The 14,212-nt window shown below is 36.8% G+C and overlaps 1 protein-coding gene across 2 annotated transcripts in view; it reads right to left on the bottom strand.

The window, feature by feature from the left end:
* Positions 1-13,343, bottom strand: part of ralgds (ral guanine nucleotide dissociation stimulator) — a 69,970-nt gene extending 56,627 nt beyond the window's left edge. The window contains exon 1 of one of the 2 annotated variants that reach the window (XM_074639492.1): positions 12,958-13,343. In XM_074639492.1, coding sequence (XP_074495593.1) covers positions 12,958-12,978 — 21 coding nt within the window. In that variant the 5' untranslated portion in view covers positions 12,979-13,343. Of the gene's footprint in view, positions 1-2,211; positions 2,519-12,957 lie in introns of those variants that run through there. The other variant, XM_074639487.1, reaches the window with a different exon arrangement.
* Between the last annotated feature and the right edge of the window lie 869 nt (positions 13,344-14,212).

The raw sequence follows: 14,212 nt of genomic DNA, 5'->3' as shown, positions 1-14,212 counted from the left end.
TTAAATATTCAGCCAGAACAGCATCAGATCTGTCCGTTGTTTTCAGCCTCAGCATTTATTAACAAGCTGACACAGGACACACATTCATTAGAGGCGTCGTGGGATTATTACAGACACGACCAAACATGTCAGATTATCAAAGGACACACCCTCCTCTGCAGGGAGACGGTTGCCGGGTGTGCACAAACATACCCAGAAGATGACTGAAGGATGCATTCGCACCAAACGCCAAGATCTCTTTGTTTTACTTTAGTTGCGTCCTCGTGGACAAGTAAGAACAAAGAAAGTCAAACTCGGCAAATACAAAAGAAAATACCAACATGTTCCCATGTGAACAACCCGAGGTGACAGATTTTGAGGCAGCCAGCAGCAGCTCCAGGTAAACACATTACATCACCTGAGGGCAAACTGGGAGTCAAGTTGAGGTGAGAAGTCAAAATGCTAAACATCAAGTTGGAGATCAAATCTATAACCTGAGGGGCCGACACGTCTTCACAAACGGCTCATTAAACTACTAGTGAGTCATGTGACTTCTGTTTACGAGCACTAATTGGCTGTTAATTGGTTCGAGGTGTGAAACTAAACAAAACGCGTACAGAAAAGCTGCAAAATCAGCTTCTCTACTCTGTATAAGACCGGAAAATGATCATCCTTTACATCCACAGTGACTACGTTTACATGCACACTAATATTCCACCATTATTAAGAATATGACAATATTGTGAATTTGATACGGGTCATGTAAACAGCATATTCTGTTTGGATATTCTGAATTAGGCCTTATTCTGAATGGAGCATTATCCGATTAAGACATGAGGGATATGCTGATATTATTCAGGTTTTAGGAGCATTCTTTGGACATATATACAGTAGCACGTTTAGAATATGCCTCTCAATTCGGGTTTTTACGGCAGTTTGCGACACACGGCCTCTTGCCTGTTTATGGTCAGCTCTGTGCGTTGTACATAAACCAACTAGATGACAGTTTGCAGAGATGCATGCCCAAAAAAAGTAATAAATAAATAAATAAAAAGTAAATAAATCAAATCAAATCAAGTCAATTAATAAATAAAATAAAACAATGAAATAAAATAATAATAATAATAATAATAGATAAAAATAAAAACACATAAATAAAAAAACAATAGTAATAATAATAATAATAATAATAATAATAATAAATTAAAACTAAATAAATTTGTATTATTAATAATAATAATAATAATAATAATAATAATAATTTAAAAAAACAAATAAACAGAAACAAAAAGAAAATAATACATTTTTAAAAAGCCAAAATGTCTGGTCGGAAGGTGAAACACAGCTGCATTTAAAGATCATGAAAGAATTGGATATCAACAGTTTGTTTTGGATGTGCGCAAATATCATAACGCCAACCTTTTCAAGACGGTGGTTGAAGGAATGAAAGAGGGAAGCTGCGTTCACACGGTCCAGCAAGTCCACCACCAGTTACATTAATCAGAGTATGCACGGCTGCATGTAAACAGGAATATTAGCGTAATATTCATTTTCATTAGCCAATGTAAACAGCTCAGTAGGAATATTGTCTTTTTCTAAATAAGGGAAAAAAACAGAATATTTTGTGCATGTAAACGTGGTCGCTGTCAACCCCACAAATATATCACTGACGCACACATACAAACATTCACACAGTATCCAGTTACATTTGTACAAGTGCACAAATAAACACATGCATACCTGCAAGCTGCAGGCCAGCACAAACACACTGACACATGCACACACAAACATTTAAGATCTAAAAAACACATGTGAAACACTGCGGCACTGGACAGACACACACACACACACACACACACACACACACACACACTTGTGTAGGGATCTTCCTACAAATACCAAGGTATTATGGTGATATGATTTTAATGATACACTGTAATATAATATTTTGTGTTTTGTCTGCTAAAATTGTGTGAAAATATACATTTAATGCTCTTTTTTTTGTGATGGGAATGATGGTACAGCACTGATCCAGTACACACACACACACACACACACACACACAATAAATACTTCAATGTACTCTGCAGTATACAGGATGTCACTCTTGAGTGCACAGATAGAAATTGTACAATGTATGGTTATTGCCGTCAGACACACACACACCCTAACCCTGCCAGCTCTCTGTGGTGTGGTGCTGTGGCGGTGTGGCGGCGTGTTGTCGGTGCTCACCAGGTCGTCCAGGATGGTGACGGGGAAGTCGAACATGCACATCTTGACGGGCTGAGCGAGGGCTCTGTGCAGGCTGAACAGGGACTTGGCTTCCATGCTGCTGCTGCTGCACACTGAACGCACCGCGCTGCCGCCACCGCCGCTCGACCGCTCGCAGCAAACATACAAAAATAAAAATGTATAAAAAGAAAAATCATGAAGGAACTCCCCAAGCTGGCTGCTCGCTCGCTCTGCTTCTCACCGAACACTGCGAGGAATCCGTCTCAGAGAAAAAAAGAGGAACCCCGCCACCTCCTTCCTCCTCCTCCTCCTCTTCCTCCTCCTCTTCCCAGCCACCAACAAACCTTGCACTCCCCTCCTCTCCTCTCCCTCTTCCTCCCTCCCTCACCAGGGAACGTCTAAACTGCCAGCAGCTGCTCTCTTGTCTTTCCTTCTTCTTCTGGAGGTATTGCCCAACAGCTCAGCAACACTCAGCTGTTATGGCTCAACCGCAGTGTGTTTCTCTTCTTCTGCTCACTCTTGCCACACAATCGCATGCCAGACATTAAAAACAAAACAAAAAAAATGTCCAAATGAAATGCAGCAGGTACACAGAGGAGGTTATGAGTTGCCGTCTTGACTCTCTTATGCTTCATTATGCTTCAGCGATTTAATCAGGAGAGGACGACGGCTCTGTTTTGCTCCTGTAGTGCCAGACAGTCTGCGTGAGCCCATTAAAGATGAAGCAGCTTCTGAGGCTGATGTATGAATCAGCTCTCATTAATGATGCTGGTAAACGTAGAACCAGACGTTCTGGCAGGTTACCAGCTCTCATCTGAAAATGTGTTTTTCTTTTGTGGATATCTGTTGCTGCTGTGACTCCTGCCTTTCGGTTATTAAGGATTTGATGGTGCTTTAGAAAGTCGGTGCTGTCGTGTTTCACCTGTTACACACTCAGAGACCACCTGTCAATCAAACACTGACGTCATTCAATTTAATTTACTGTGAACGAGGGCTGTCAAAGTTTACGTGATAATAACGCCACAAATTTCTTAGTAAAGCTCGAGTGAAGATACTGGTATCATATGAAACTAAAAAACCTGATGAGTCCATCGGTACCAACCATGTCATACTAGCTTGTCGTGAAGGAGGTTAAATAACGCTCCAAACCTCCGCTAAATTTTGGCGAGGAAAAACTAACATGGCCATTTTCAAAGGGGTCCCTTGACCTCTGACCTCCAGATGTGTGAATGTAAATGGGTTCTATGGGTACCCACGAGCCTCCCCTTTACAGACATGCCCACTTTATGATCATCACATGCAGTTTGGGGCAAGTCATAGTCAAGTCAGCACACTGACACACTGACAGCTGTTGTTGCCTGTTGGGCTGCAATGTGTGGAAAAACCACCAAAGATAAGGAGTTATTTTCAATATTACTGTTACCAAAACTACTGTGGTATGGTTGCAAACTGTTCTTTTTAAACTCACATGTCACTATTTGTTACTGATTGTTAATCATATGTGTATCCTTTGCAGTTTTGAATGTCATACGCACATTGTTTTGTACAACTAACAATAAATTTGTGACATTTTTTTGGAGAAATCTTGAGCTTGTTGTGTCAAAATAACCATATTTTATTTTGGGTTAAAGAACCCCAGACTAGTAGTGAACTATAAGGTGTTTAGAGCAGTAAATGTTAAAGCTATCAAGATGAATCACTGATGATGAATATGAAAATGTCACCGATTATCACTTTAAATGTGCAGAAGTCACACTTCAGTGATGTTGGTGTGAATCTATGTGTTGTTCGGTTCCGACCTTTGACGGCTCATCATCATTTCTAGGGTCCAATAGGGTCATTCATTAAATGGCCAGTTCATTAATAGGTTATTTTTTAAGTTATGGCTCAAAACAGACAAAAAGATGTTTCATAATAACGTATTATGAATCAGGTTAGCAGCCAGTCGTGCTGTATGTACACACGTAGAGCTGCAACGATTAGTTGATTAATTGATCGGCAGAAAATAAATCAACAACTATTTTGATGATCAAATATCGTTTAAGAAAAAAAATGCCAAACATCTGACGGGTTCCAGCTCATCTGGTTCCAGCTCCTAAGATGTGAGGATTTGATGCTAATACAAGATAGTAAACTGAATACCTATTTGAAGACGTCACCTTGGTGTACGGGACATCTATCTTCTGACATTTTATAGACAGAACGCTGAATCGAAAAAATAATCAGAAGGTTAATCTATCATGAAAATAATCATTAGTAGCAGCCCTAAACATAAACATAACCTTTTAGACAGAATGAGATTAACTATATAAAGACAACAGGTTCTAAAAATAACTAGAACTACCGCCTCGCGGTCGTATGCCTCCGCCAACCAGTCAAGTTTCCATCTCTGTCCAAAATGTCTTTAGTAAATGTCTTTAGTAAAAAGACATTTGTGTGAAATAGTCATAATTAGCATATGAATTCTTGAGTTCGCCTAAAAAGTGACATACAGAAGCAAAACAAAATCATTTCTTTTCTATTGTCATATTGTACCGAAATGGCCTGTGTTGTCAATAAAATATTATAAATATAATAGGCGTTTTCAGTCCAAAATGGCGGTAGCCGCTGTCAAAAAAACACCGGAGTTTTGTGTCTTTGCTTCTATACTATTTGGTGAAGAGGACCCTCTCTCTCTGTAGATATGAAGGACTCATTCTAAGCTAACGAAAACACAACGATTCTTAGTTTCAGGTGATGATACACTGACGAAAACATAGTTATGAATATTATATTCAGTTACACACTGGTGCTTTGAAGTATGCAGACGATTATGTGACCGATGCTTCTTGTTTCGCAGCCATTTGTCGACGCGTATCCATTTGTAAAAAAGCAAGTATATTGTGAGCCTCATGTTTTAACTGTAAAGTCTAGTTTGATTCGAGTTTCATCACCCAGGTGCACTTCACTGCATCGATTCAATTTCACGACTATATGAGCTGCAGTCAAACTCGTGAACCACGTCACATTAAACGGGCTGCATTTGAAGAGAAACTAAACATTTACCTTCATAGTAAACTATTAAATATTCTCAGTCTGCATTAGATGTAGTTTGTTCTGCTATGTGTAGGTGAGGGGTTCCCCTCAGCAGCAGGTCCTGCAAACTCTAACAAATACTTCTAGTCGATCTCGTCGTACTGTATGTAGGTCACACGGCTTTTACCCCAAATGGCTGAAACCGCAATAGAAAGGAAGTTTGCTTCGACCTGAAAAAAGAACAACAACCTTCAGTTCTGTGAAAATGTGTCTGTATTTTGTTTTTGAAAGCCTCTGAGGTTTGTTTTTTTATCTCACCTATCGCACACGTCATGCTGCTTTGCCCACGTTGTGTTTCATCCTCTTGCAAACTAAACTGAGCTCAATTCAAACATCCACGCTTCATAATTACGTTACCGTGTCTTTGGGGGGATATATTGTGAAATAAAAACGCAACGATCCTGCAAAATGAGCAACGTGTTCACACATTCCTCATTTTAAAGCTTCTCTCAGCTGCTAATATTTGCATTTCTGCAGGACAGTCGGTCTAATTATGTGAAGTGTGTGCTGCTGGCTCTGAGTCCAGGCTTGTAGTCTTGGGGAATTTAAACAGGCGAACAAAGGCAGACTTCAACCCCGATTCACATGCAAATGATGTTCCACGTCGTGATTTAAAAGTACAGCAGCGAGTGAAGATGAAGTGCTGTTGCTATAAAAAAAAAGCAGCGAGACAGTAAAAGAAGAAGAAGAAGAAGAAGAAGAAGGAGAAGGAGGAAGAAGAGAGCGCAGCTGAAGGGAAAAGAGCAAAGAGGGTCTGAAACACCACTGGGAACTGCTTTCAGATGCAAAGGCCGTCCCACAGCTGAATACTGTAGGAGAGCCGTTGTCATGGAAACAGGGAGGCAAAACCGGCTCTTCATAGGGCTATATAAGACCAGCCCCTCCTCCTCCTCCTCCTCCTCCTCCTCCTCCTCCTCCTCCTCCTCCTCCTCCTCCTCCTCCTCCTCCTCCTCTACAGATACCCGGCCAGGACAGGAAGCCAGACTGTAACCTGCAGGTCCGCTTCCTGTGGCCTCAGACAAAGACAGGACGGGCAGCGCAGGTACACAAGAGGTCAGTTCATCATCTGCAACACGTGACTGCAAACTGTAAACCATCATTACTGCTCTCAGTGACTACGTCTACACACAAAATCATTTTCTTCCCTCCTAATATTCCTACGAAGCTGTTTAGATGGCTAATGAACATGAATACTCCACTAATATACCCATTTACATGCAGAGGACTTGTTGGACCGTGTGAACGCAGCCTCCCTCTTTCCTTCCTTCCCCCACCATCTTGTAAAGGTTGGCGTTGTGATATTTGCACGTATCCAAGAACCTGTTAATATCCAAGTCTTTCATAATGTTTAAAAGTAGCTGTGTTTCTCCTTCTGACCAGAAATGTGGGCTTTTTAAAAATGTATTATGATGATGATTATTATTTTCTTATTTTGTTTTTGTTTATCTATTTATTTTAAATATATTATTACTATTATTATTATTTTCTATTTTTATTTTTATTATTATTATTATTATTGTTATAATTTTTTACATTATTATTATTGTTATTATTTTCTTTTTTGTTTTTGTTTATCTATTTATTTAAAAAAATATTGTGTTTTTTATTAATTTTATTCATTATTATTTTGTTTTTATTTATTTATTTGTATTGTCATTATTATTCTTATTATTTTTAATTTTTAATCTTAATTTTTCTATTTTATTTTATTTTATTTTTTTAGAAATCTCTAGAAAGGGCTTTTTCTGGGGGCATGCATCTCTATCCCAGCCTTGCAAACTGTCGGCTAGTTGGTTTGTGTACAACGCATAGAGCTAGACGTAAACAGGCAAGAGGCCGGGTGTCGCTAACTGCAATTGAGATGCATATTCTGAATGCGCTGTATACATCTCCAAAGAATGCTCCTAAAACCAGAATAATATTGACATATCACATATGTCTCAATAGGAAAATGCTCCATTCGGGATGATTTGGAATATCATGGAATATGCTGTTTACACGACCCTTATCAAATTCTGAATATGGTCATATTCTGCATAATAGTGGGATATTAGTGTGCGTGTAAATATGTCATCGTGATCTAGTGACTAATAATAAGAAGTAGTGATGTAAAACTTACTGTAACATTTAACACAAGGCTCTGGATTCAGCTCATACTGAAGAGAATCAACTATTTCAGCTGCACACAGAGTCTGTTGAACCGTGCAGCTCCGTGTTTGCTGATCTCAGATTTTATCTTGTTGTGTTTTTGTCACCACAGCTGGTTGCTTTTGTTCTACTGTAAAGCTGCTTTAGTGGAGAAACCGCCTCCACGCCTCCAAGCTGAAAACGTATAATGTCATGATAAATTTAAAACAAAAATAATAACATTAATCTGCCAATTTGTCAGATAATAGTACAAACATGTCAAAGTTCATGTCTTAAAATGGCTTATTTTGACCAACCAATAGTCAAAAACTCAACAATGTTCAGTTTAATTTGATAGAAATCTAAGGAAACCAGCAAACACACACATTTCAGAGGCTGAAACCAAAAAATAAAGTAAACAAAAATCTTATTTCAGGATTATGTTGATATATTTGTGCTTAATATATGTAGGGCTGCCCGATATTAGGGAAATATGCAATATGTGATCACGTTGTTGAATATCGTGATATTAGTTGCGATAAATAAACAGATAATAAAGTGTACTCAGTTCTGCTGCTTTTTACTGAACATTGAATTGAACACAAAAGGAACCAATAAAAATCCCTGAATGCAATATATCTCAGTCTTTCGCAATGTGTTTATCGCGCAAGTTGACATCGCAATGGCGATAAAAAATTATATATTGTGCAGCCATAAATATAATGCAATAATGGTGATATCAGCACCAATACAAACATTTGATTTTAAAGCCATTATTGCCTGAAACTGATAGGATGGCTGATGTCTTGCAAACCACATAAATCATAATATCATCTTCAGGCTGATGTAATCCATATTTTTCTTCAAGTGTATTCAGGAAAAATCACATGGGATCCAATGTTTTTCCAGATTTTAACCTGCATCTTGAAAATAAAATATGATTATTCCATCACACCTCATGTTTCAGAGCCGAGAGGAACAAAAATAACAAAAACATCGGTATCGGTTATCGGCCAAATTGTTATTTTAAAAATCGGTATCAGCCCAGATTTTTCAATCGGTGCATCCCTATTTTATTTTATTTTATTTTATTTTATTATTTTTGTTTCTATTTTATATTATTTTATTTTATTTTATTTTATTTTATTTTATTTTATTTTATTTTATTTTATTATTTCATTTTATTTTATATTATTTTATTTTATTTTATTTTATTTTATATTATTTTATTTTATTTTATTTTATTTTATTTTATTTTATTATTTCATTTTATTTTATTTTATTTTATTTTATTTCATTTTATTTGAAATGTGGACTTTTCTTTCGGGCATGCATCTCTACTCCGGTCTTGCTGGGAATTGTCGGCTAGCTGGTTTGTGTACAAACGCACAGAGCCGGCCGTAGGAACAGATTTCATGCCTCTTCTGTCTCTGATGGCCTGTTTTGTATCCTGAACACTTCAAAAACTGAATAAAATTGATAAAAAATTCAGAAGGTGCAGCAGCAGCAGCCAGACTGGATGTTTCTGGCCTGCAGACAGAGTCTCTCTGGATGCAAAACGTTCACTTCACTCAGCATGAACAACACGCCTGCAAATGATTACAGTGTCTGTCTACATCTGATCCGGTCACTTGGAAAATTACAAAACGTCGGCCGAACAGAAAAACAAATTAGAGCCGAAACAAACAGCTGACGATGAGTAGAATGAGCAGAGCAAAACACTCAGCAACAAGTCGAAATATAACACGGCTCGCTCCAGCATTCTGCAACACTGTTCATACATTTTCTCCACAGCACAAAAAAATGCTTTTGACGAGACATTTCAAGGACAGGCCCTTCCTCCGTACACACATAACTAATGCTGCTGGGGAAAAAAAAGGCCCTCGGGACTAAAAACTGGAGAAAAAATGTCTGATTCTTGTCACATTCCATCAGACAAAGAAGTCAGATATGCTTGGAGTGAAGTCAAGCTTCAAGAACAGAGTGGTTTCTGGAGCGCCGTGCAGGAAATGGGAGCAACAGAAAAAGCTTACAGCTTTATCTACGATTCCTACAATAGGAGGAAAGAAAAGGCAAAATACATGTTTCTAAAGAGGATAAACATCAATAATACCAGAGAGAGGAAACAGGATTTAGGAGGAGGGAAGAAGAAGAAGAGAAGGTTGTTTACAGTGAAACACAGAGTTAAATAAACACTTTAAACAGAGACAGCGGGACGCCTCAGCGGTGACCTTTGACACCGTTGTGTTGGAATAAACCTTCCAGCGTCATAAATGTTGGTTTACAAGATGTTGAAGTTGTATGAGTTGAAATAATTAGTCGATCGACAGAAAAAGGATTGGCAACTATTTTGATAATTGATTAACACATAATATAATAATATATAATTATACTCTCTGGTTGCTGCTCCTCAAATGAGAAGATTTCCTGCTTTTCTTTGTCATATATCATTGTTATGATATATTAATGTATAGTTGGAGACAACAAATGAAGTTGAAAAGAAGATTAAAGCAGAACTCCCTTCAAAAAAACAAGGAGTCTAACAACGCGGCTGTAATTTCCGATCAAATGTACCGATAAAATTAGATTCACCGTCTTTTCTGAATCTGTCCAAGCATCTCCTGCAATTCGGCAAACACATAATCCACCAACGAGCATGTGTTAAAATGAATAAAATAATAAATAAATGTAAATAAAATCGTTTCAGAGTCGGTATTGAGATATTTAGGCAGCATATCAAAGTCATAATTTTGGTATCATGACAACACAAGTACACATTGCTTCATTTTGAGGGGTCATAAGGCAAAAAAGGCTGGAAACCTCTAGTCCCTAACAGGAAGGAGATTATGACAAAAGCATGTCATAAATTACGCCCAAAACATGGTCCATGCAAGTACGTGAATGCAAATGACGCATCGTAAACAGAGCAGACAGAAGCAATAGCAAGCTAGGAATATGGAGAAGCAGAATGACAATATTAGGCAAATAAAGAACAAATATATAATAATAAGTAAAAGTATAAAAACAACTTTCCCAAACTCACAGCCAGCCGAAAAACTCAAAAATATCCAACTAATAATGAAAAGTCATCCAGAATTCATCCATTATTCTGTTCAGGGTCATACAGGGGCTGGAGAATATCCCAGCATGCATTGGGCAAGATGCGGACGTATACCAAGGCTTCGTCTGAAATCTCATACTATGCACTACATACCCAATATGTGTATTATCGTATTGTAGTATGTATCTCTTCAGACGCACTGAGCAGTAATTAACGTCGTCACTTCCTGAGAGCCTCCTTGCCGGTTGGGGATGTGTAACCATGGCAACCTGTACCAACCTCACATGAGAATCAAAGTCTGAAGTAATTTAAAATATGTATTACAGCTAGCAAAGTGAAATCTTACAGTTAAATTGAAGAGTAATTGACGTACTGAGCTGTCTGTCAACGTCTGTTATGAAAGTTGTCGTCACTACCGCATTGCATTGTGGGACATTTAAGCCGCCGTAGTGTCCAGCGTTGCATAACTGTAATATTTCACTGGAAAGTGTATGCAATTTGCGTACTATTGAAAAATCTCACATACTGTTTTAGCACACTAAATAGCATGTTAGTGTGGAATATCGGAAGCAACCCACAATCAATCGATATCAAACAATTAATAGGTATTGATTAGGCGTAATGTCCTGCTGAGTGGCTAATGGATTGATTGACTAAGAGTTTCCAATCATCAATACAAGAACCCTCTCCAGCAGACCAGAGTATCTCCTCTGGTCCTCACATCCCTGAAGCTCTGATGTATTATTGATGTTTTATGGTCATTGATGCTGCCGTGGGAGTAAACAAGAGGAAGTGACCCCCCCTCAGTCCTTGGACAGAGGAGGTTATGAGCTCCTCTGACTGGAGGATATTTCCTCGAGGACTTCCGGTCTGCAGCTGATAACAACACTCAGGATAATGAGCCTGAATGCAAGAGGATGTGACAAACACCAGTTTATTTGTAGAAAACCATATTTTTATTTATCGGTTATTTTTTCAATTAATCTATTAATTGCTTAGCTTTTAAAATGTTGGGAAATAAAAATAAATGTTCTTTGCAAGTTCTCAGAGCCCAATGTGTTTTTTTTAATTGCTTATTTTAGTCTGAACAAGTGTTAAAAACCCAAACAGAGTCTGTTTATAATCATATGAGATATGAGAAAAGCTGCAAATCTCACCCTGTAGAAACTGATTAATTGATTGATGGTTTCAGCACTATTTCATACTCTTTTTAGCCGATACTAATTTATTAATCACTACCACGATGCATACGTTTATACATATTTGTTCAGGGTTTAGTGCATTGTATTTTCCAATGAATGTACTATATTGTATTTTAATGCTTATTTTAAGGTTGTAACTAATATGTATTTCCATTAACAATAAATCATTTAGTCCACAAAATGTCAAAAATGATGACAATCATCATCACACACTCCCAAAATGAAGCTGATTTGTCTACTGTCAAAAAAAATATATATAATCAATTTACAATGATATAAAACCAGCAAATATTTTGGGTTTTTCACTTGATAAATTACTCAAATCAAGGTAATCGCTTTAGTTCTGTAAGGATTAGTTGATTAATCACTTCATCAATTGACAGAAAATTAGTTGCCAACACTTTTGATGGATTAATGTGGAGTAAAATGGCAAAATTCTTCTTATTCAGGCCTATTAAATTTGCGTCTTTTTTCTGTTTTATATCATTTTTTGGATGGTTGTAACATGTGATTGGCATTTTCCTATATTTTATGACATATTTTGTTAATAATTTGCATTGCATTAACTCTCATCAATTTATTTTTTTACCAACTAATCACTATTGTAAGTATTTATCTTGCACAGATTGACCTAGTTTTGGTCTCTTGACTGTGCTGCTGTAACACCCACATTACTACTCAGGATTAAATAAAGTCTCATTTACAGGCATCAGAAGATAATTAAAACTAGTTCTGCCACACAGAAAATCAATTAAAATTAATAAATTAATAAATATTCTCATATATTTGGATTTTGTACAGTTGGTAAATATAAAACAATTAAACTAAGATATTACATTGGGCTCTGGGAACTTGTAATTGAATCATTGTATAGACTAAACACCTAAAATGACTGGCAAAAGACTATTAAAAAAGATAATTTATGATGTGTGACACTGCTAATAATAAAAGCATCCCTCCAATGCCAGACTCCAGAGGTGTATTTCTAAAAATAAATAGCAGCTGGAGACACAGAGGGAGAGAGAGGTCGACTTAAAGCAGAAAGAGAGAGAGAGAGAGATGGAGAGAGAGAGAGATGGATGGGATGATGGTTATACTGATGGGAAATATTAAGAGGTATTGATCACCTGAACAATCACTGCACAAACAATCAATTCTTCCAGATACAAGCTGAGAAAAGCAGGTCTAATTAACGCCCTTATTACCAAATATGCAAATGAGCTCAGGTGTGCATCATTTCTTTAATTTGACTCTCCACAAAGATGATATTAATGTTCTTACCTGTTTTTCCAGCATGATCATTCTCTCAGTATCATGACCTTCATGGAGAATATGTCCATGCGAGTTTCACCGTTCAGACTCTGACAGCATCTTCTTCTTCACGGATGGAAAAATAAAATAAAAGGTTTTTTTTTATTCTAATTAGAATTAGGAGGCCAGCAGACAGATAAAGGTGTTTTATCCTTCAGAGAAATGATCCTCAGTGGCTGCAGAGAGTCTCCACATGCAAATAAAAAGAGATTAATGTTTATGCATGGAGGAAAAACAACCCTCGACTAGCTGAACCAGCTAAACCTTTAGCATTAGAGAGATTTTTATTTGTCTCCTCTTGTCTTCATCCATCGCAGCTCCGCTCCTTTCTCTTCTACAGCTGCACAGTATCCTCGATCATCGATCATCGATCATCGAATCTCACGATCAGATCCTCGACGACGACATCCCCCCGTTGAGGAGTGGTCAGTCCCGGGGAAGATGTGTAACACTGATGCTTAAATGGATGCTGCTGCTGCTGAGTGGGAATCTCTCCGCTTTCACTGAAGGAGGACAAGACGCTGCTGCTGCATCTCTGAACAACGACGATCCTTGAACGCACCACAAGTAGAAGGCGGAGGCGACACAGACGCTCTTGAACACACCCCAATGTATACTTTTAATTAAATAAAATACATAAAAAATAGAAAAAATAATAAAAAAATACACACTTTTAATTAAATAAAATAAATAAAATAAAATAAATAAAAAATATATATATATACACTTTTAATTAAATAAAAAATAAAATTAAATACTTAAATACAATTAAAAAAATTATAAATAAAAAATAAAAAAATACATACGTTTAATTAAATACAAAATAAAATAAAATACATCATTAAAAGGGTTAGGGTTAGGACTCTGAAAAATGTCTGAAAAAAAGTTTGAAAAATGTCGGAAAAAAAAAAGTCTGAAAAAAAGTTTGAAAAATAATGGAAAAAAAAGTCTAAACAATGTCTGAAAAAGATTAAAAAAAATAAAAATTAAAAAAAGTCTAAAAAATGTCGGAAAAAAAAATCTGAAAAAAACAATTTGTAAAATTCTGGAAAAAAAGACTCGAAAAAAAGTCTAAAAAAAAGTTTGAAAAATGTTGGAAAAGAAAAGTCTAAACAATATCTGAAAAAGGTAAAAAAAAAAAAAAAAGTCGAAAAAAATGTCCGTAAAAAAAAAGTCTGAAAAAAACAATTTGAAAAATGTTGGAAAAAAAGACTCGGAAAAATGT

The sequence above is a fragment of the Sebastes fasciatus genome, chromosome 6 (assembly GCF_043250625.1).
Source record: "Sebastes fasciatus isolate fSebFas1 chromosome 6, fSebFas1.pri, whole genome shotgun sequence".
NCBI classification, from domain to species: Eukaryota; Metazoa; Chordata; class Actinopteri; order Perciformes; family Sebastidae; genus Sebastes; species Sebastes fasciatus.
The sequence above is the reverse complement of the archived record's forward strand: the minus strand, read 5'-3'. Positions and strand labels throughout refer to the sequence as shown.